This window comes from Cryptomeria japonica, chromosome 8, assembly GCF_030272615.1.
Source record: "Cryptomeria japonica chromosome 8, Sugi_1.0, whole genome shotgun sequence".
Taxonomy (NCBI): Eukaryota; Viridiplantae; Streptophyta; class Pinopsida; order Cupressales; family Cupressaceae; genus Cryptomeria; species Cryptomeria japonica.
Window position 1 is genome coordinate 137,399,647 of NC_081412.1, and position 22,736 is coordinate 137,422,382.

Genomic DNA, 22,736 nt, shown 5'->3' on the forward strand with positions numbered 1-22,736 from the left:
TAGGCATTGTTCTCAACTCATTTATAGCAGTAACCTTCATTTTATATGCTGTTGGCAAACCTCTTAAGATTTTTGAAACAATCTCATCTTCACGCAAGGTTCCTCCACAACATTTGATACCCAAAACAATTTCATTTACTCTTTCCATAAAAGCAGAAATCCTTTCATCTTCTTCCATTTTCAAATGTTCATACCTGACTCGGAAGCTTTCAAGTTTTGCAATTTTGACTATGGAATCCTCTTCATTCAGTGTTTCCAAATGATCCCAAATGGCTTTACCAGTAGACCTATCTGATAATCTCATGATTTGTTGATCTGATAATGCGCTCAAGAGTGCTTCTCTTTCTTTGCAATCATTTTTTTCATCTTTAGCTAAAGTAGTGGGAGCAGCCTGACCAGCTACAACAGCAGTATAACCATTCTTAGTAACTTCCCAAATGTCTTTAGCAATGCAATTCAGATGTGTCTCCATTCTGATTTTCCATATCCCATAGTTGGTTCCATCAAGTTTAGGACTATCCTTTCTGAAATAATTAGTAGACATTGGATCTCCTCAAATTGCTAAACTTTTGCAAAAACAGGATTAGGCTCTGATACCAATTGTAGGTCCCAGAGACAACTAAGAGGGGGGGGTGAATCAGTTGTCTAATAAATTCAAACCAAAAACTTATTAACCAACTTAATGCTTAATACCAGTAAATCAGTTAAGTATGCCGGTAGACAGTGTTAACAGTAAATTGCTATATTGGTAAGAATTAATGCATGAAACATAAGCACAAAGTCATCCACAACACATGACACCAATATTTGTACGTGGAAACCCTGTAAGGGAAAAACCATGGTGGGAAACCTTACCCACAATCAGATGATACTACTGCAGATAGTAAGTGTACAAAGAGGGGTCTGCACATGCAGAAAGGCCAACAGCCTAGAGCTCACTGCTCAATCACAAATGGGAGTCACACTGACTACAGTTGGATGTTTAAATCCAATAAGAATGTACTATGCAAAATCATATCTTCATATGTTGAATTTAGTACTGGTGTAATGCTGATATGCTTCTACAAAAAGCTAACTTCACCTTCAGATGATGTCTTCATATATACCTCTGCTTGATCTCGCATATATCTTTACTCAAACCTTTTCCATATTCCACACTTGATCTTACAAATAAGATCTTACATTTATACCATACCCTAGGACCAATTTTAGTAGGTCATCTCTACAATAAAAACATTTTATAAATAATACAATATCCGATGCAATAACTAATTAAACATGTCGTCTTAATGCATTTACAATAATAATAAATCATCTCCATAGCGTGCCATGCTGATCTGGAAAAGATAAACCTGTCGGTGTAACCCTAGATAACCTGGACCTATTTGCCGGTAAAAGCAAATATGAAAATAAGAATATATCAATGATTATTACTTCAAAATAAAGTGTCCACATGATATCTTCGACATTACCAAGTGTCTTCCATGTCATTTCAGGTACCAGTGAACAATATATCCTGCCGGTGAACCATATACCAGTAACTGTTGCATAGTTTACTGTTTGCTGGTGAATGTTGCTGGATCTTTAAATTAGTTTTATTTAGTAGGTGTTGAAATCAATGACAAAACCATACCAAAATACCAACAACTTCAAGCTAGAACCTTGTTTGGTCCTCTCAACCCCTACTCAGGCCGAGAGCGTACAATATTAACAACTCAATTCAAACCTACACAAAAAATAATCAAAATGTTTCCTAAGCACTACAAGAGAATGTACAAAACAATAAGCAAAGAACAACAATGCAATCAATCCATTAAGTACGGATTGTTGCTCTAATTCTTTGAAAAACACAAGGTAAAACTCAAAAATGGACTCCAATTTGTATTCCAATATACTCCAGGCGTTCAACAACCTCATTAAATTCATTCTAAGGGAATCTATATTCCATTTTTGGCCTAAATAACTCTCCATCATTTTCCTAACCAACCCTTTGCTCAAAAATACAAAAAGTTGCTCAACGTTGCAAAATGTTGTCAAGCAACTTTGACAACTTTTGCCAAAAAGTGCATTTTTGCCTTACATGCTTTGTTTTCTCCTCCACACCATCTAGGATGACTAAAGACCATTAAATTAGCATGTCCCAATTCCAAACAAGGCTATTCAAGGCATTTTACATCAAAATGCAAGATTATGCCATTTTAGGCTTACAAGGGCTTACAAGGGCTTACAAGCCAAAATTGAGCAAATGCATCATCCTAAGGACATTCAACCTACCAAAACATTTCAAAAACATATGAGGACCTAAGAAAAGACTCTTATTCACTATCTCAAACCAAACTATGAACAAACACACCAAAATGAAGAAGTTGTACTCAAAACTAGGTGCTCCTACACCAGGGAACCACCATGTCTTCTCAGGCATTTAATGCCTCTTACATCTCCTCTCAAGCCTCCTCATGGTGACACTTGTCAACCTAGGATTGGGTTGAAAATATCACAAGGATTTAAGATCATTCACTCCTAACCCTTTTTAGGATTACTCAATCTTAACCCTCCAATTGCCCATTTCTTCTATAAATGGGATTCATTTATTTCATTATTCATCAATCCAAGTCTTCATGCATATAAGATATAGTCTCATTTCATCAATCATTTTATCCTCTCTTTTATAATAGTAATTAAATCATTTATTAGCATTATAATCTTACAATAATTCATGTTTTGCATATCATTTAAGTAATATATCATGTTAGTTTCATTTCCATGATAGCTTAATATCATCTTAATCACATTTTCATGCTAATTCAACCTCATATCAATATCATCATCCTTGCAACATATAATTATCTAGTTTCATATTAAAATCATTCAATAAGATCTTAGTTGCACTTGCATTTAGATCTTTTATCAAACTATCCCTCATTCTTTGAGTAGTCATCCTACAGATCAAGTGCTCTCCCAAGTTGAGAGCCACAACCTTGATTTGAAGGATCCTTGGAGATAGAGAACAATGAGTCACTTTTGGATTTTTGATTGATTAACATGTTTTGTTCTTATTGAATCCTCTAACATAATGTTTCATTGGTATGCTTGATGTGCTCACCTTTGTTTTGCATGTTCCACTCTTTCTAGCGTACAATTCTTACATATGATATTTTGTGGTTCATTTAGAAAAAAGAGAAATGAAGGGTTCTTCTAGGGAAAGATGAGGTATCTCACTGAGTTCAATAGTGATCTCACCTTCTTTTCTATTATGTTATAGGTCTCTATATTACTAGATATTCCCAAGGATAAGTTTATGATTTTGTTGCATGAGGGATTGGTAATAGTTTACAAATAGAGATCAAGTTTGCACATCTCTTCTCCCGAGGAAGGAACAACTTGAACATGGAGGAGATAGAGATTCTTAAAGAATTTATGGATAAACACAAGATTTAGAAGCCTGCTAATATTAAAAAATCTATTATGGATCCAAGGACTAGGTACCAACTAGTGGTCAAAGATGTGAATCTGGAGTTAATTGTGCCACCCATTGATACTTATGGCTATGACAGATGTGAGACCAGTAGCAATGTCAAAATCTATCAAGGGAGTATTCATTAGTCCTAATTTTTTTTTGGTTGGTGCATATCTATATTATTTTAATCTAAAAAATATTATGTGATCTCCCTTTTTAGCAGGTGATCTAAACTAAATTTGTATGGAGTTTCAACTCCTCATATTGTAAAAGACTTTGTTTTGTTTACTATCCTTAATAGAAAAAAAAAACTTATAAATCTATGACAATTGATCTATATAATGCATAATCAATTTTGGTGGATAATTAGCTCTCATGGTGAGATAATGATTTTCCAAAATTTCGAACAACTAAATATTGTAATTATAAATTTTGGTGGATAAGGTTTAGATGGATTTTACTTTTTTTGCAAGATATTGGGTTTATTTTTTTAATGTTTGAATGTAGATATTTTCACGTGAACTAGACCTTTAAAGAGGTTTTGAGTCATTTTTCTATGAAGGTTAGTTTTTCACAATATTATCTCTTGTGGGAATTTTAGTTCCAATTGTTCTTGCAAGAAAATTCATGTGAACTAATCTTATCAATTTCTTAATTAATTATTTCATGTCCAATTCAGAGAAAAAGTTTTGATGATGATGTCACTTGAAGGATAAGATGGCATCACCACTATGAAGAATGATGTAAGAATGGGTCAATGGTTACATAGGATGATGATGCTAGCATGACATAATACATATGTCATCATTTTATGACTTGCAAGAAAATGGAATTGAACTAGTTAGTAGTGCAATGTTTAATGGTTCCATTCAATAGCCTAGGGAATTCCATTATGACTAAAAGATTGTACAACTTGTAAAATTGTCTAAGAGAATGTAGCATATGAACAAGATTATAACACTCTAGTTCAATTGAGTGTCAAAATTCTACAAATATTAAATTCTGTGAGATTATGCTTGAAGCAACCAAGATCAAAGAGACCACAAGATAACACAATGAAGAGAAACAAAATATGACAAGAATAAATTGTATTCCTATCAAGATGTAAAAAGAGATCAACTGGATCAATAATCATTACATACAATGTATGATAATCCTTCTTATAAAGGAAAGACTAAGAGACAAGAGAGCACACAATGATGACATGTGGCTCAATGAGAGGCATGGGTAGGTAGGAGAAACAGTAAAATATTCTACATGAGGTGGATCATCCACCAAAGGTGGAATTATCACTCCACAATAAGTGGATACAATAGAGTAACAACAAGATCACACCATAAAAGGTGGAAATTCTCCTACATACACACTCCCAATGTAGCACATCTCCCTAAGTGTCTCATATGAAAACTACAATGTTATGCATGTACCTAAGTAAACTTAAGTAAAGTGTAATTATATCCAACATGAATAAATAATTACACCACCCTTAAGTGCAACTTAGGGGAATGCACTTAAGTCTATAATGCAACTAAGCAATGCAAGATGGGTCCCTACTACATGGCCATGTTAGGTACCCATGTACAAATGCAACGCAATCTCCCATAAAGTGGGGAAAAAGAGAAAAACCCAATGGAAAAAAACCATCCCCCAAAAGAGAGATGAAACTATACAAAGAACTCTCAAAGAAGCATGTGAAGGACCAAACCTCATGTGAAGATAAAGTCCCCCCTCATATGAGAGAAGAAGAGAAGCTAGGAGAAGAGAGACTAAGTATCCCCCCCTCAATGTAGCATCTGCACCAATGGTAGAAGCTCGAAGCTGAATGAAGAAACTGCTCCATGAACGTCGAACAATGTTCCTCCCCTTAGGAAGAAACAAAACCAAAGGTGTATCCATGTAGTCTCCCCAATCATGAAGGGAAGATGTAGGAGAAAAACTCATGATGAATGAAGTCTTTGAAAACTGCTCAAGTGTCCCCATGTCAATGCCGAAAGTTACCCCCTCCAAAGGTGGTGAACTACTCCACACTGCTGAAAAAAGCACTCCAAGATCTAGTAGAGAGGAATGTAGAACAATATCTAAAGACTCACATGTCTCCTCTAAGGATAAAGAGACCTCTTCCAACTGTTATACAAAAGAATCCACAATCATGTAGAGAATGAACAAGAGGATCAGAGTGTTCCCTCGCAACAATTGAAGAAGGATCATCTTCATAAAAGAGAAGATGAATATCATCAATGATGTCTCCCAAATTTGCAATGTAGAACTCCACAAACAAACCTGCAATGTGAGTCAAGTAGTCATCCCAATGAACTAAAGCTGGAAGACAAGATATATCCTATTGCACTGAATCACAACAAGGCAAAACTGTCTCATCATCCACATCATCAAGTGCAATAGGTGATGTGATATCAATAGGAGGAGATGAAACACAAGGCTCAAGAATGGGGTCACATGTGAGAATCCCCAAGTTCAAGTACCCAAAGTTCTCCTGAAAATTTGAATCATCATAAGAAGTGCGATCATCATATGTAGAATCATCATGTGAAGAATCATCATATGTAAAATCATCCTCATCAATAGGAGCAAACTCTGAAAAGGAATATAACCGAGATGCATGATCCACCACCCAAGTCGCAATGATAGCTCTACTCTCCAAGTCTCTAATGAAAATTGACTCAGGTGTGAAATCCACATTTTTCTTTGTTGCCCCATGTGTGATTTGATAGATGGAAAGAAGATTGTTTGTCAAATGGGATACACACAACACATCATTGAAAGAGTTATCCCCAATGCCAATAGTTCCTTTCCCAATCACATCCATGTATGTATGATTGCCCATCAAAATTTGCGGCATGGTGCAAGGCTCAAATGTAGACAACATAGACTATGAAGATACCATATGATGCGAAGCCCCTGAATCTAGAAGCCATCTCCCTGAATCATGACTTGTAGTAGCACAAAGAGCTTGTCCTTTTCTTCTCCCAAAAGAGTGATTCTTCCCACTTGTTGAGCCCGTGAATACTTGTCCTTTCCCCTTTGATTGTGAGGAAGTGGAAGATGATGAATCCTCCTTTTTGTAGGCATTGAGAAAATCAATGTTGTGCTTTTTGAGGATATGTATGAGCTCATCAATCTTCTTAGAATGGCAATGATGCTCCTCATGACCAACCTTTTTACAATAGGCACAAGTAGGTCTCTCCTTCTTTGGTGAATTGTCCTTCTTGGAAGAGGATGAATCCCCTTATTGTGGAGAAGGTGGTGCTTTGTCCTTAGGCTTTGATTTGCCTTTCTTGTTTGAGTTGTCCTTTCCTTGATTTCCTTTGTTCCCTTGATTTGCTACTAATGCTTGAAACTTAGCAGTCTTAAGAATGCCCATACCTATCAACTTAGTTTGTTCCATCATCAACATTTTAGTGAATGCATCAAATGTAGGCATTGTGTAGATTGAACCCATTGTCATCCTATGGATTTGGAAAATAGAAACAAATTTTTCATATTATTGTGGAAGTTTGCCCATCAAATTGAAGATCAATTGAGTATCCTTCTTATCAAAGCCACAATCCTTGAGTTGTGCCCTCAACTTTTTTTCCTTAGTGACATAATCTTGTATTGTATCAAAGTTCTTGGGATCTAATATGGTGAGATCACTATCAATTTGATATCCCCCAAACTTATCAACTTGACCATACAAGTCTTGAAAATTTTGCCAAGCATCCTTAATTAAAGTACATTTTTCAATATGAAAGATGAGATCCTTTGATACATACTTTCTTAAGGTACCAATTGCCATGATATTTTTAGTGAGCCAATCCAAGTGACCATTGGGACCAACCTTAGGATTAGCGAAAGCAACAATAGTTCCATCAATGTAATGAGTTAGTCCTTTTTTCCATAAGTTTACTCCATGCATCAATTTTCCAAGTAGCATAATTATGAGGAGTTAAAAGAGGAAACTTAGGAGAACCCATAGTAGCAAAAAAGAAAGAACACAAAAGCACAAGAGACAAACCCCCCGCGCCCCCCCCCAAAAAAAAATAAAAATAAAAATAAAAATAAAAATAAAAATGATGATTTTGGCACTTTATATGTAGTGCCTGTACAATAGGCCACTTGCAAACAATGGCAAGGTGGACTTCTGATTTTGTTTTATAACTTCCCCAATAGACTGAGAACTACAATGCAAAAGACCAAAAAAATAGATCTATGCAATACAGGTGCCAAAGTGGCCAAAAAAGACCATATGTTAAAAGTACAATTTCTACTCAAAATCATTGCAAACTGATAGCAGATTATGAAAGTAGACTAAAAATCATGCACTTTTAAAAAAAAGGCACCTGAAAAGGAGTTCGTATGAACCCAAACAGAGTCCTGGAAGTTGCAAAAATGGGCATTGGACAGGTACAGTCACCAAAAATTGATTTTTTCTAAAAAATTTGTCCACCCAAATCAGAAAATAAAACCACCATGTGAAAGTACATGAAAAATTATCCCATTTCAAAAACATATTGCACCCAAAAAGGAGCAAAAATGAGCAAGATATGGCCTTCCAAAGTTGAACTACAAAATTGAAAAGCCAAATGAGAGGGGCCTGCTAAATTTTCAAAAAATTGATGATGTCAGAAAACCACTCAGTTAAATTTGACGGTCGTATGATTGTCACAAAAAACTTCACTCCTCTGCTAACTATGTGTCTGTATTGTACAGACTGCAGACGTGACACAATCAGATTGGCCAAAAAAGATGACATGTCTGCACGACGTGGCGTACGAGAAAGATGATGTAGAGTTGCAGGTGGATGTACGGATTGCTGAGTGTATCTGCTGACTGGGCTTCTACGTGGCAGATGATGTGTGTATACGTGGCACTCCAATTGTCCTTGACTGCACTGAACAACTGTCTATATGGTATCCTGCGTGGATGATCGACGATGGAGAACCACAGGAAGCACAGGTCAAGAGGATGACAAGGCGACACCGGTGGTTGAGCACGGGCAGCGGTGGCTGGAGTGGTGACGACAACATGTTGGCCGGGGAGATGCTGGGCCGGCAATGATGGTCGGAGAGGCTGTCAAAGGATACAGTCGGTGGGAGAGAACATGCAGGGGCTGCCAAAAGGAGTCATCGTCAGGAGAAGCACGGACGGGAGGCATAACAGGGAGGATGTACAGGAAGCAACGACGACGATGAGGAGACTTCGATGGGGCCCGATAAAGTCGGCAGGCAGGTGGTATGGCCCTGCGAACTCTGCAAGGTACGACCCCTGCAAAAATAATTTTTTTGCAATTCGTGTGGGGGGAAAAAACACAAACCCCCCCACAAACAATAAAAAATAATGTTTTTTGATTTTTAATTTTTTAAAAAACTTTTACAATCAATTTTTAATAAAAAAACCTTTTCAATATTAAAAACTACTAAATTTTACAGATATATTGAAATAAAATATATTTCGCAGAAAAATTTAATTTTTTTTTAATAAATCTGTACCATACAGCCTAATAGGTTGAATTTTTCTTCCAAGCCCTAAACTTGACTTTCACCCAATATAGGCGAATTTATAGTCAAAATTCATGGAAATGACCACTCGGACGCGATGGTGAGGTTAGATCTGGTCTAGGACGCCTCTATAAGATGCTGCTCCTCAGATCTTCCTCTTGACCTCCTTCAAAATCTCTCCAAAGGCTATACAATGGTGCTCCAACCGCTCTGATACCATGTGAGATTATGCTTGAAGCAACCAAGATCAAGGAGACCACAAGATAGCACATTTAAGAGAGACAAAATAGGACAAGAATAAACTATATTCCTATCAAGATGTAAAAAGTAATCAACTGGATCAATAATCATTACATACAATGTATGATAAGCCTTCTTATAAAGGCAAGGCTAAGAGACAAGAGAGCATACAATGATGACATGCAACGCAATGAGATGCAAGGGTAGGTAGGAGAAATAGTAAAATACTCCACATGAGGTGGGCCATCCACCAAAGGTGGAATTATCACTCCACAATAAGTGGATATGATAGAGTAACAATAATATCACACCATAAAAGGTGGAAATTCTCCTACACACACACTCCCAATGTAGCACATCTCCCTAAGTGTCTCATATGCAAACTATAATGTTATGCATGTACCTAAGTAAACTTAAGTAAAGTGTAATTATATCCAACATGAATAAGTAATTACGCCAACAAATTTAGCTATAAATGTCACTTGTGGGAAAAGTGAAGTGGAGTGAACATTTCACTTTTGTTGGGTGAAGTTCATATAGGCATTGAGTTTTCACAAAAGAACTTAAATATCCATTCATAATTCTTCTTTTTGTAAGAATTCTGAAGTGAATTGAATCTTGCAAAACAAATAAAGTGAATTGAATTTTGATCTAATTAGATGAAAGCTATTTTCTCCATTATTATAATGAATTTTTTTAAAAACCAATTTTGAATGCTCTATCAACCATAATAAATTTTGACATAAAGATCAATCAATTTTGAAAACTTGTTTGATTTGAAAAATTGCCCACAGTTAGACCAAACTAAGCTAAAGGAAGGAACCATATTTTACCAAATTGAAAATGAAACATGTAGTGGAATGTCACATAGCCTCCCTTGAGAAGAAATTTAATAACCACCCTTATTCATATTTAAAGCTAGAAAACCTTTTTCAAGAGCTTCTAGAAACATGTCTAGATCATGCTCTCTTTTCTATGGTTCACAAAAAGTCAAGCATTATCATACAAACATAGTAATTTTAAGTTTTTATATAAGATGAAGACAAATGACTAGCTTCCAACTAATAAATAAAAACCATTTGTCCAATATAAACTTGTCTATGATACTAAATAAACAAGGCTGATACAATAGACTAAGCAAATTATTGATCCAATATAAATATATTTGTTTAATTGAACAAAACCGAATACAATTTGTCCAAACCGGTCTACATCCAAACAAAGACCTCTGAAATCAAGGGGTCCGCTTGATGTCACGTGCTGACTGAACATTGAGAAACATTTACGCGGCATTTTTCTTGGTGTTCCACAACATTGACTTTTTGGCAAAGAGTTTGAAACGAACATTCTTACTATTTATTTCGCTGGCTTCCAATCGAGACCCTTCATTGTTCTCGAACTTCACGGATCACCTCCGGGGCCGCCGCCCATGTTCTAATTCACACTTCCTTTTTTAACATCTTGTAACAGGCTTCGCGATTTTTGCAAGGGATTAGGGGCGTTAAAAAATGTTCACTACAATTTCCAAGAACAAGCCACGACAAAAAAATTGGTCAATAGCGTGACAAGAAAACAAAGCTGATTAAAGTCTGTTCTTCTGTAAAAAAGTACTTAATGTCCTCAATAGTCCACGTCGAGCTGGATCCATGTGGGTTTAGTGTGGGGCGGCCATTCACCGTCAGGAAAGCATGTGGAAAGATCCTCTTGCCCAAAGGAACACAAAAGTCAAGCCCTCCATTGCTTCAAAATGCACCCACCACACCTGTCTATTCACAATAAGTATAACCATACTCTGGATTTCTTGACCAAAAGAGTTGGTGACAGAATACGACTAGAGACACTGGAAGTCAAGGCCGGGGTCCTCAATTTATGCGATTCAGACTTGGGAGAGCTCAGATTGTGGGTTTTGGGGAAGATGAGGAGGATTGTTGAATTGTCCCCAGCGGACGAAATTTCATTCATTCCAGGCAATCTGAAAATAGAGAGCTTGACACACAACAATGGCAATCTCGGTGTTGTAAATGACCCGTACAGTTTCAAGACCCAGTTCAATCCGGCCGTTGCGATCGTCATCGTGGTGCTGCTCAGTATTCTCTTTTTCATGGGTGTTTTCTCCATTTACATCCGGCGCTGTATAATGGAGGACGACGGTCCGGGCCCTTCTACACGGGTTGGGGCGGTGAATAATGATATTCCAGAGGTGGGTCCGGGACTGGAACGGACTGTCATCGAGAGCTTCCCTGTTTTCAGCTACAGTCTGGTGAAGGGCCTCAAATCAGAGGCCAAGGGCTCCGAGTGCGCCGTCTGTTTGAGTGACTTCGAGGGCCAGGAAATGCTACGGTTGCTTCCTAAGTGCAGCCACGCTTTTCATCCGGAGTGCATCGATATGTGGCTCTGCTCGCACACCACTTGCCCGTTGTGCCGGACCAGCCTTCTGCCCGACCCGGCACGCCCAAGCACCGAGGTCGCTTTCGTTGAAGCTTCGACACAGACACCGCCGGAACAGTTGACGATTGTGACGGACACCCAAGGCAGCCATTCAAATGATGAAGGAGCTCCACAGATGGGCAACGATTCGGCAGGGCATTCATTGATAAGAGTAAGGAAGGAGTTGGAGCAGCCGACTGAGTGGTATATCGCCACTGCAGAGGGTCTGACACCCGGGTTGCGCAAGAGCTGCAGTTTTCAACTTGAGCATCCTTCGCAGGGACCGTCTAGTTCTAAGGTAACGCCCCGTTGTGGTTCTCTTGGTAACGCAGGGTGTGGAGCTAGATCGGAGCGGTGGGGAAGCATTAGTGTTAATCCGGCATCGTTTCTCAGGACGTTTTCTGAGCGGTTTGTGCCTCAGTCCGTGGAGAGCAAGCGGTTTAACGGCAGAGGCGGAGCACTGAGTTGAATGAGATTGGTTTCTACCCAGCCGAGCTGAAAGATATTGTACTCCAACGAGGGGCGCGGATTCATTTGAACAGTTGTGGTGAGCACATTCAGATTGTTTGCGCACTTGCAGAGAACCGGGGCTTTCGCTGGCGAATCAATTTAAAAAGGAAATGTGTAAGTAGGAACATGACATTGTCTCGAAACATTGAACATAAAATTTTATATTCAGAACTGTTTTACTGGAGAGAGAAGCTGCTTATTCTACCTCTGAATTGTAATGGGTACGAAGTATGAGTTAAAAAGCGTTTATGTTTGCCACCGGAAGTGCCGACAGTGATTATTATCTGTATAAGTTTTCGTATTCAGAAAGAAAAATATGATTGTTTAACTGTATATTCACGCTTGTCCATGTTACGTTGATAGGTTTGTGTACTACATACTCCATATTTTTTACTCTATGCTTTGTGTTGTTTTGTATGTTATAAATATATAATTTTAACATTCAAATTTCTTTTCAAGCCTTTATTGATTTTAATTTAAAATTTTATAATTTTATTTAAATAAATATTTGGTTATTTTTTAAATTTTGTTCTGAATAGATTAAACTGGGAGAGGTTTGAATCATTACATAATTGTAACTAAACAACAATCGACAAAAACCAAGGGCTCACAAGGAGTGAGGGCCCAAGACTAGGATGCCTACAAAAGAATAAAACCTATCGAGCATCCAGCACCACAAACTAAACCTAGATGATAGACAAGCAAAACCTTCAGACCAAAAAACCGAACAAATCAAACCCCCACTGAAGGCATGACCAGACACTTGCCTAGTGGGGGACATCACCATCTTCCTATTCTGGTTCATAGCTTTAACCCTATCCAAAAAGGAGAGTCTCTTGTTAGATCCTTTCCCAAAAGAGATAGTCAAGGAATTTGGGGTTGCCTTCAACTTTCACACAGATGTCTCCAACTCGGTGATAGTGGAGGACTCCAAATGGTGCCTTTTTTTGCTTGCCTCTTTTCAATTTCATCTTGTATGGCTTGGAGAACAGCGGAGTTCTTCTCAAGTATCTCCATATTCTAAGAAAATATTTCCTCCATCTTCCTTTTCTTGGACGCTTGATTGTCATGCAAAGCCTCGACTGTGTTTGCCAAATCCTTAGTATCATTTCCCTAGTTTATTTTTTCATTGAGTCCCTTCACAACCTTCTCCAAGCCTTCCCACTTGTTAAACATCTCCACAAATTTACTAGTTGTCATCCAAACTCTTTGGTCCTTATCGTTCATTCCCCAACTTGATGCTTCTATGTTCGCTTTGGCAAGGGGCTTAAATCTTTTTCTCTTTCCTAGCCACCTCGAATTGCCCTAGAAGCCAACAGATAATAGGTTCATGTTTCTTGAAACCCTCATAGAGTTTATTAACCTTGGCCACAAAGATGGGGAAGTCCTTCTCCAAAAAGTTCACAGGTGAAGATGGAGGGGAGCCAGGGGGAGGAGGAAGGGTAGAAGGGGTGATAGTAGGTGAAGATGGAGGGGAGCCAGGGGGAGGAGGAGGGGAAGAAGGGGTGATAGTATTACTTACTGAGTTGTCACGGGAGCATTTTTTAAAATTTTATTTTTAAAACTAGGTTGTATTTTTTTTTTTAAATATAACTTTAAATATAGAAAGTTTAGTATTCTACTTTTTAGTTCTTTATTGACAAGTATATTTGAATTATGCATTTATAACTGTAAATAGGACATTATTTTAGTAGGTTATTTTTTATGTGATTATTAATTAGCATAATTTTGCATTCATAAGATCAATGAATTTCATTTTATTCAATTGTAGTAGAGTTGGTAATCAATATTGATTATTCTAATGGTGAAATCTATATATTAATATCGATTATAATTTTGTTTTGGGTTTATTTTAATGGATTGTTTTAATACATCTATATAGTGATAAATGATACTCTTGAATATTAAGTTTAGCTTCTTCTCTGTCCTTTATTCATCCATTTACTTTTATCTTTATACATTTTTATATATTTGATTTTATCATTTTCCTATGTATATGTATTTGTATGGATTCATTCCATTATTGGTTCCCACTTCCATACATGTATTCAGTACCTCAAGATTTTTGCATTCCCCACCTTAAGTCAATTTTGTGATATGTGGGTTGAAGATCATACTTTGCAAGAAACTGATAATTTCATATTTTTAAAAACTATGCTTTACTAACTCTCAACCTTTTCTACTATATTTTTGGGGGCTAATGAATTACATTTTTTGTGTGATTGTTTTTATGTCAATTTGTATTTAAAAGAAGCTCATTTGTGCAATTAAATATATTAAGGAATATTTTTCAATATTCACATTAAAAGGATCTTTCACTAGAACACTAAAATAAACACGTTAACGTTAGAATTAATATCTAGGTATCTTGCATGCATACTTGTAATCTACAACACTTGCCCAAGGACTTAAATTAGTGTTTCAAAAGCCTTTACCAAGGAGAACATGGCCCTCACAATTAGATAAATTTCGTAAGTTATTTTCAAATACCACAAAACCTTACCTCTTAGTAGACAATGGAGATCACAATGGACTAGATACAAATAGTTTGTCATCTACAAGAAATCCAAATAATAATGGTTAGTGGACATAATAGAAATGTGGTCCTAAATTAAAAAAATGAATCACACAAGCCTTATCTTTGCTTTGTATAGGCATGTTTTGGAGGCAAAAAAACTATTTAAAATAAAATAATTTTTAAAAATGGATCACACCATCATCTTCATGATGGAACTAGTTTTGTGTCGACTATTTGAATGTAAAAATTGAGCTTCCTCTTTACAAGTTATTGCATAAAGATCCTCCTTGCAAGAACTTGTGGGCAATTATTGGATAACATAAAATTCTAATAGTTTAGCCAAATTGCTAGTTGTTAATGATTAACCAAAAGAGGTTAATAGTAGATGTTAAGGGTACAACAAACATGATTCTTTTTCTTAACAGACAATGGTACTACAAATTTGGAGTTAACCTAAATGTTATTGGTTACATAAATTGGTTTTTAGTATATTGGCAAGGAAAGGGCCTTGATCCTAGATACAAGATAGCAGATCAAAACACCAACCCACAGAGACAAAAATTAGGTCAAAAGTATCTAGAAGAAATGTAGACCACTCATAACCTCCAAAATTACTTTCCCTTGTACAATCAAAAACATTAAAAGCATAGTTAACATATGCATAGAGTTTCATCGCCAAAGTTAACTTACTAAAATTATCAATATACTGACTAAGCATTAACATAAAGGGGCATGCATGCTTGAATAAATACTTAAAGTAGACTAGTCTAATCAAAAGTTAAACAAAACTAGAACCTTAAAAACTAAAATGGTATAAAAGCCACTAGAAACTACTGAGAAAAAAGGAAACAAAACCATAAGAGCCTAATTATTGGGACCAAAGATAAGTACCCAATTTTTTACCAACACCTGGACAAGTTCTCTTTCTAGTCTCCCCATAAGGGATTATGGCTTTGAGTTTCTTCTATCTTGTCCTCTCTATTCACAACATTCTTCTTAAGATTATTCCTTAGCTTACTCTAACTAGACACCATGCCCATCATCACCCTGTGCATAATACCATCAGTGATTAAAGTAAGGGATTTCACTACACTTTCCAAGTGTTTTTTGCTTACTCTAGATTCCTCAGCTTTGAATTCCATATTCTTCAGCCTAACTTGCACGTCCACCACTTGAACTTTAAGGTTCGCCACTAATTCAACAACTTTATCAATATTATTAGCAGTCCTCTAGACATATTTGTGAATATTTTTAGTGACATCACCTTTATCACCTATAAATTCAATGTCTTGTTCCATTTGTTCCTCCTCAACTTCTTCAGCATCTTCAAGTTCAACATTATCCCCACTAAAATCCTTGATTTCCTCTTCTTGAACAATGTTGTCCTCAAAATTAGACTCCTCACTATTATTATCAACTTCCAAAAGAAACTCCTCCTCCAAAGCAATAGCAATTTTTTTCTCATCTTTCAGAACCCCTTTTCCTTTAGAATCCTTCTCCAAGAGCCTTGTCAATCAACACCCTCTACGACTAGTCTCCTATTTAGCCATTCCCTATTCATTGTTTTCTTCCTCTTTCGTTTCTAGGTCAGGGTCCTCCAAATCTATTGTGATGCTTTTGCCCCTAGTGGTCTTAGAGTCCAATTTTATAGCCTTTGATTGATCGAGTTTTGAACTCTAGAGGCCTTCTATTTTTCAAGGGCGACATTAAAATTTTTATTTTTGACACAATCCTTAATAGGGTTTTTATTAGCTATGCCTTTTTTCTTAAAAAATGCTTTAAGTTTATCCAAGATAATAGGGGTTGCTCTCGATGAATTCAATTTTAACAAAGTTGTTAGGGTTGTTAGGGTCTCATTTTGGGTAAGCAATCTACTAGTATTCGAAGACAAATAAAAAACATGCCTATTCAAAGAAAAGATGAGGCCTGGGTGTAGAGGGGGAGAAGCACCCTTATCAATTTTAATGCATAGGAAAGAAAAGAGGGAGAAAGAAATATTGATAAACTCCTTGTGTCTAATATGTTTTAAAATGGGAAAGTGGTAGCCATGCACAGTGGTGTACCGGCCTTCAAGGGTGATGACATAATAACTAACCAAAGCATAAGGATGAGGAAGGATTGACCTATCATACCCATTTTATAATCTAACTAATTTCTTGCCCTTCTCGAATAATTTATTAATGAACTCCTTAAAGTCTCTAGAATTTTTTTTTACCACCCTTAAACCATTTCTATGTAGTATTGTTGCCTTAGTAATCAGTTGAGGAGTGACTTTGAACATTATGGTCTTGATAGCTACCTCACCTACTTCTAAGAATTACATAATATGGTGTTAAGGGTATGATTATAACCTTTCATGTAGTTAAAGAAAGAAACAAGGCCTTTATTTTTGAACAAATTCTAGAGATCATCATCCTACTTCAAGTCCTCACAATTCCTCAACTCCGAGCATTTCATAGCATCACCCATTTCTTCTTCCTTAGCCTTGCTAATAACATTGTAAACCCTCAAAATTTTGCAATACTTGGGGGGAGATTGATAATTTTTAGTCGCATGGAGAAATAATGACTATGGTTCATAAAAAATATAACCAACACTTCTTAAGGCACAAAATGATTTTTCAGTACCAAGCATCAAATTATCACGTGGCATGAGCAATCATTAATATAACACTTTTCTCAGCATAGCCTTTACGCGTGTCTCCATCAACACAAGTCCAATTTGGAGAATTGGCATTAAATGAGTTTCCTTTATAAACATTTAAAAGATGACCCAACGCCATAGAAATGATATTGTTGCTCATGTCGAAGTAATTGGCCAAGACCACGAAGAGCCATATCATCATATCCTTGAAAAAGCACTCCATCCATGATGGATTTTTTAAATCTCTTTTTTAAATCTCATTTGATATTTATCTTGTTTGCTACCTTTCATCTGTTACAATATCCAATAGTTTAATACACATAGCTTTTGCATCAAAAAAAATATTTTATTACATTTATAATCTTTTATAATTATCTCTATATTATCTCTATAATATTAAAATCTATAGTGATTGTAAAGCAATGCTGTCCACGCTTAACTACTGTGACAATAAAATTAAGATAATCTTGAAAAGTTTAAAAATGTAAACACCAGCTTCTCACATAGCAGCACTCGCATCTCTAAACAACAATTTGACCACTGCATCGAGAAACTCAAAATATTTTCTTCTCCATTTCCTGCACACACTGAGTATTCCGATTAATCCTCCAAAACCTAATCCACATCCCAGTCCCATTCCCACCTGCCACGATTTCCACCATGGATCTACACTGCTCTGCACATCCTTTTCTCCTGAAGAGCGTGGAGGTGAAGCAGAACAGTTTGTATGCAGTGGCTTGCCGCACAGCTCTGGATTTCCCAGGAATGAAGATTCCCCAAAGGTGTCTAAATGGGGCGAATCGGGAATCCTTCCTGACAAGTTGTTATTGGAGAGATTCAAATAACCCATGAACCCGAGTTGTGCAAGCGTCACAGGAATTTTTCCGCTCAGCCGGTTACATGACACATCCAACGCTTCCAAGTTCATCGATTTCCCAATTTCCTCTGGAATAGTTCCGCTGAATTGATTATGAGACAGATTCAGATTCTGTAAACTTTGCAGGTCTCCTATATCCCTCAGTATCTCACCACTCAAACTGTTTTCCGATAGATCTATGGATGTCACAGTGGAAAGAATGTACTTATACGCTCTTTCCGCACCCTTCACCATGAGATAAACCTCTTCTTTGTAGTACTCTCCATATCTGAGCACGGTGGATATGGAAGAGCTGCGGTTCTCACTCTTCATTGCAGTCAAGTTTGAAAGATGAGCGGGTATGGTACCCTGCAGCTTGTTCATTGCCAAGTCAAGAATTTGTAGATTCTGCAAGTAGCATACCTGGATTGGTATCTCGCCCTGCAAATCATTTGATCTCAGAACTAGTATCCGGAGCTTTGATAGGCTTCCTATCCACTGAGGAACGGACCCAGATATATTATTGCTACTCAAATCCAGAATTTCTATGTTGCTGCAGTTCTGCAGAGACAAGGGAATATGACCGCCCAGCCTATTATCATTCATGTGCAGCACCTGGAGCCCCGTCAATTTTCCTAGCTCCGCTGGTATCTCACCTTGCAGTCCATTATTTCCCACGTTCAATACTTTTAAGGTAGAGCAATTGCCAATGGCGGACGGCAAATTGCCGGAAAGTTTATTGCCGGAAAGATCCAGTACTTCCAAATACTGCCCTGTCTCGCAGATGGAAGGAGGAACTTGGCCTTCAAGTTTATTGGATGCCAATGATAAGAAGCGTGAAAAACGCAACATACCACAGATTTGTGTGGGGATTGTACCGGTTATGTTATTGATGGAGAGATCCAGTGCCGGAGGAAAGCCTGCAGCAGAAGATGGAGGAATTGGTAGCCTCCCCTGCAGCCGATTATCCCGTAGATCAACATGTTTCAGCGAAGACACGTTATAAAGCTCCGGAGGTATTGGGCCATCCAATTCATTATGCAACAAAACTATCTCCTCCAGCAATGGCAGGTTCCACAGCCAAGAAGGGATCCCCCTGAGGGTGTTGTTAGAGAGATCCAGTATCTTCAGACTACGCTGATCTTGCAAAAAGGGAGGAAACGAACCGTCTAACTTGCAGAGGGACAATTTCATAACCTGTAACTGGAATGGAGGAGTCCAGTTTGAGGTCATTACATTGAGGTCTAGATTATTATTAGATAGGTCAAGATATTTGAGGCTCCTCATGCCGCTGAAGTGAGACTCTGTGATTTCCCCACTGAGGTCGTTGTAGGTGAGAGAGATTAAGGTCAATTTAGACAATTGCCCTAAAGAAACTGGAATTGGCCCTGTTAAGCTATTGTAGCTGAGATCCAGTTTTCTGAGCGAGGGAATTAGCCCCAGTGAGTGAGGAATCTCTCCCTTCAAAGAGTTATCTTTGAGATCTAGATGAACCAGCGAAGAGATGTTCCCGATGGAGGATGGAATGGAGCCCTGCAAGTCATTGCTTGGCATCTGGAAAAGCGTAAGGCTTTTCCACTGGCCTTCAAAAATCTGAGAAATGTTGGCAGCTATTCTATTAGATCCTAAATAGATCCTTCTGATGTGAGGTAGATTTGAGAGCTCAAATGGAAGAGAACCATTGAGATATGAATTTGTCATTTGCAGAGAAACTAAGTTAGTCATATTTGCTACCCAACGGGGAAACTCAGAATAGAAAAAGTTGAAGTCCAGATGCAGAATTTCTAAGGATGTAAGATTCTGCAGAGAAGCAGGAACCGTACCTGTGAGCCCACAATCTGACATTGTGAGATTTTTTAGATGAGAAAGATGACTTACTGATAATGCCCACGAGTCTTTCCTTGTTGCTGACAGATCAATGTAGTCCAAAGACAGATCTTGCAAAGCCGTCAGATTTGAAAGCCACGAGATATCATTGCTTGACAAGGCAGAGGAAGAAGAAGAAGTGAGATCCAATACTCTTAAGCTTGACAGATTCCCCAGCTGCCATGGAAGGCTGCCTGCGAATCCTGCTGTCGACAAATTAAGATATCTCAATTTTTTCAGCATACCCAACTCCTTTGGAATTGAATTTCATATAAAATTATTGGAACTAACATCCAAATATTCCAAGTCCCTTAGCTCAAATAGCGCGGGATGAATGGAACCAGTTAAGCTCTGAGGATCATATGTACTACCAGAATTGTGTATATCAAGGGCAACTACATGGCCTGTCTCTGTGCTGCATAACACCCCACTCCACCCACAACAATTTGACGAAGCATTCCATGAAGCCAACCGTCCAGAAGGATCATCTAAACCACTTTTAAACGCTAGCAGAGACTGCATTTCATGATTCAGACAAAGTTGTTTAAGTTCACACTGAGCGGGTGCTAGGATAAATGATAAAATTATAGATAACTCCATAGCATGATGTCGAAACGTAAGGAAATCCTTCCAGTTGGAACCTTCATGACTGCTCTGTTTGCGCATTGCAGTCAAGTGAAGAATTTAAACCCGTTTACGCTACTATTGAATCAACAATTCTTTGATTCGTCTTATAGATTAGGGCAATCCAAATTATATCATTGACTAAAATAACGCGTCTCACTGAACTTTAAACAGTTGTTCTTGGATAATGGTAATACAACTTGAAACACTTTATAAAAAGCTGTAACATGATTTGATGACTGATACATGTACCCAATTTATTTTAACAAGTTGTCTGTACCCAGGCAGGTGTATCGAAGTTTTTATTATTTTTTTTCAAAAATCTAGGGGAAAGGATTCATAGTTGAGTGCGTTCCTATTCTTGTCATAGAAGTTGTTGATTTCATATTTTCATACTTACTGATTTAATGTCTAATCTTTGTATAACATTGCACCAATAGTTGTATGATAAATACCAATAATTGAATGAAATATACAATTTGTTGTGAAAAGTAACCAATCATGTGATGTCACATCAGCTGCATAAGTATTGGGGCCTTTTTGCACATCTAGTGACTTACTTTTTTTTAGGACTGTTTTGGACACCTTGGCAAAAAAGATGCTGATGTGGCATCATTATTGATGATGTAGCCCTGAAACTTAGTTATAAACAGGAGACTTGCCAAGTAAGCTACTGTAATAAAAAAAAATCAGAGTAATTTGAAATTTAAGATCGAAATTAAGATGCACAACTACTAAAAGTTTAACAAAATTTTGAATATAACAAATCTTGAACATGAATTGTGTCAATATTGTCATTGTTGTCATTGATGTCAAACTAGTTATCCAACTTGGTCTAGATGGTAAATGCATATATTGTATAAAATTTTGGTATTTTCTAAAAGGAAGGTATGCGTTATGATGTAGTAAGGCATAGATGATCTACTAGAGTCATTTTTAGAAGATCCTCATCTCTAGAATTCTGAGTAAACAAACAAGGAGAGCACGTTGTTTTTATTTTTTAATTGCAACCGTTGAAAATGCAAGTATTCTTTGAAAACTTTATGTAAAGCACTTTATGCAGCTTGCAATTATTTTAGTAGATTTTATATGAAGATTCTAAGCTTGCATAGTCTCTTGCTTTTTTTTTAAGTTTTCCAAGCTGCGTTAATATTTATTATATTTTCAACTATACAAGTATTATAAAATAAGTGTACAAGTATGTAATTTGTTACTATAATTTGTATTACTATTAAATTTAGTATATTAAACTATATGTTTTTAAATAGTTTAAAGAAGACTTTTCATAAATCTATTTTATTTAAATGTGAAAATTTGAATAAAATAGAAGGATAGTTCTTCATGTATTTTATAAGATATATAGCTAGTAATATTTATTTTTATTTTTTATTTTTATTTAATGAATTATTTATATTCTTTGAAATTATCCTTCCAAAACATGCAAAAGAATTTGTCTTTAAGTTTGGAATAGAATTTTCTATTGACTGTTGGTATCATAATATAAACAATCCCCTATTTTGATTTTTGAGAAATTTTATAGATGTACTTATCTAAAATAAAAATTGTATGTAAATTTTAATTACTTTAAGAAGCATAAAGTCAAATATAAAAATTTATTTTTAAATAATATTATTTTAAAATCAAACAAATTAAGAGCATATTGTGGTAATGTGAGAAAATAGGATATTAATTATAAATTACATTCCAACAAATTGCTTGATCTTTGTGTAATGACAACAACCTTTTTTTATCTTTCAAATTACAAACTTACTATAAGAATAAAATATACAAATATATTGTCAAATGAAATTTTGAGCTTCACCCACTTACAAAGATTTTTTTTTTTGGGGGGAAAATACTTATAGCGTATAGATTATATTAATTTATAAAAGATAACATGTATACACTATAATCTCAGATTCAGATGGGCCTCCATCAAGGGTCATGTAGTTTGAGGAAATAAGGGTCATGTAGTTTGAGGAAAGACTCAACTCAAGTAACAAATAACATTTAAGTCAGAATGAACTATGCCTAGCATTTCCAGCTACTAGTTCATATAGGTTTAATTAGATCATAGCTCTTATATACTTTACGAAAAAA

At 36.5% G+C, this 22,736-nt stretch overlaps 2 protein-coding genes across 2 annotated transcripts; one reads left to right on the plus strand and one right to left on the minus strand.

Annotated features, from left to right (window-relative positions):
- The first annotated feature begins 10,924 nt into the window (after positions 1–10,924).
- Positions 10,925–12,464, plus strand: LOC131032317 (RING-H2 finger protein ATL7). The gene has a single exon (XM_057963260.2). It carries the CDS (start codon positions 10,940–10,942, stop codon positions 12,086–12,088), a length of 1,149 nt encoding a protein of 382 aa, XP_057819243.2. The 5' UTR covers positions 10,925–10,939; the 3' UTR covers positions 12,089–12,464.
- A 5,020-nt stretch (positions 12,465–17,484) lies between these two features.
- On the minus strand, positions 17,485–20,256 carry LOC131032284 (receptor-like protein EIX2). Its single transcript, XM_057963216.2, has one exon. The coding sequence runs from the start codon at positions 20,253–20,255 to the stop codon at positions 17,790–17,792; it is 2,466 nt and encodes an 821-aa protein (XP_057819199.2). The 5' UTR covers position 20,256; the 3' UTR covers positions 17,485–17,789.
- Between the last annotated feature and the right edge of the window lie 2,480 nt (positions 20,257–22,736).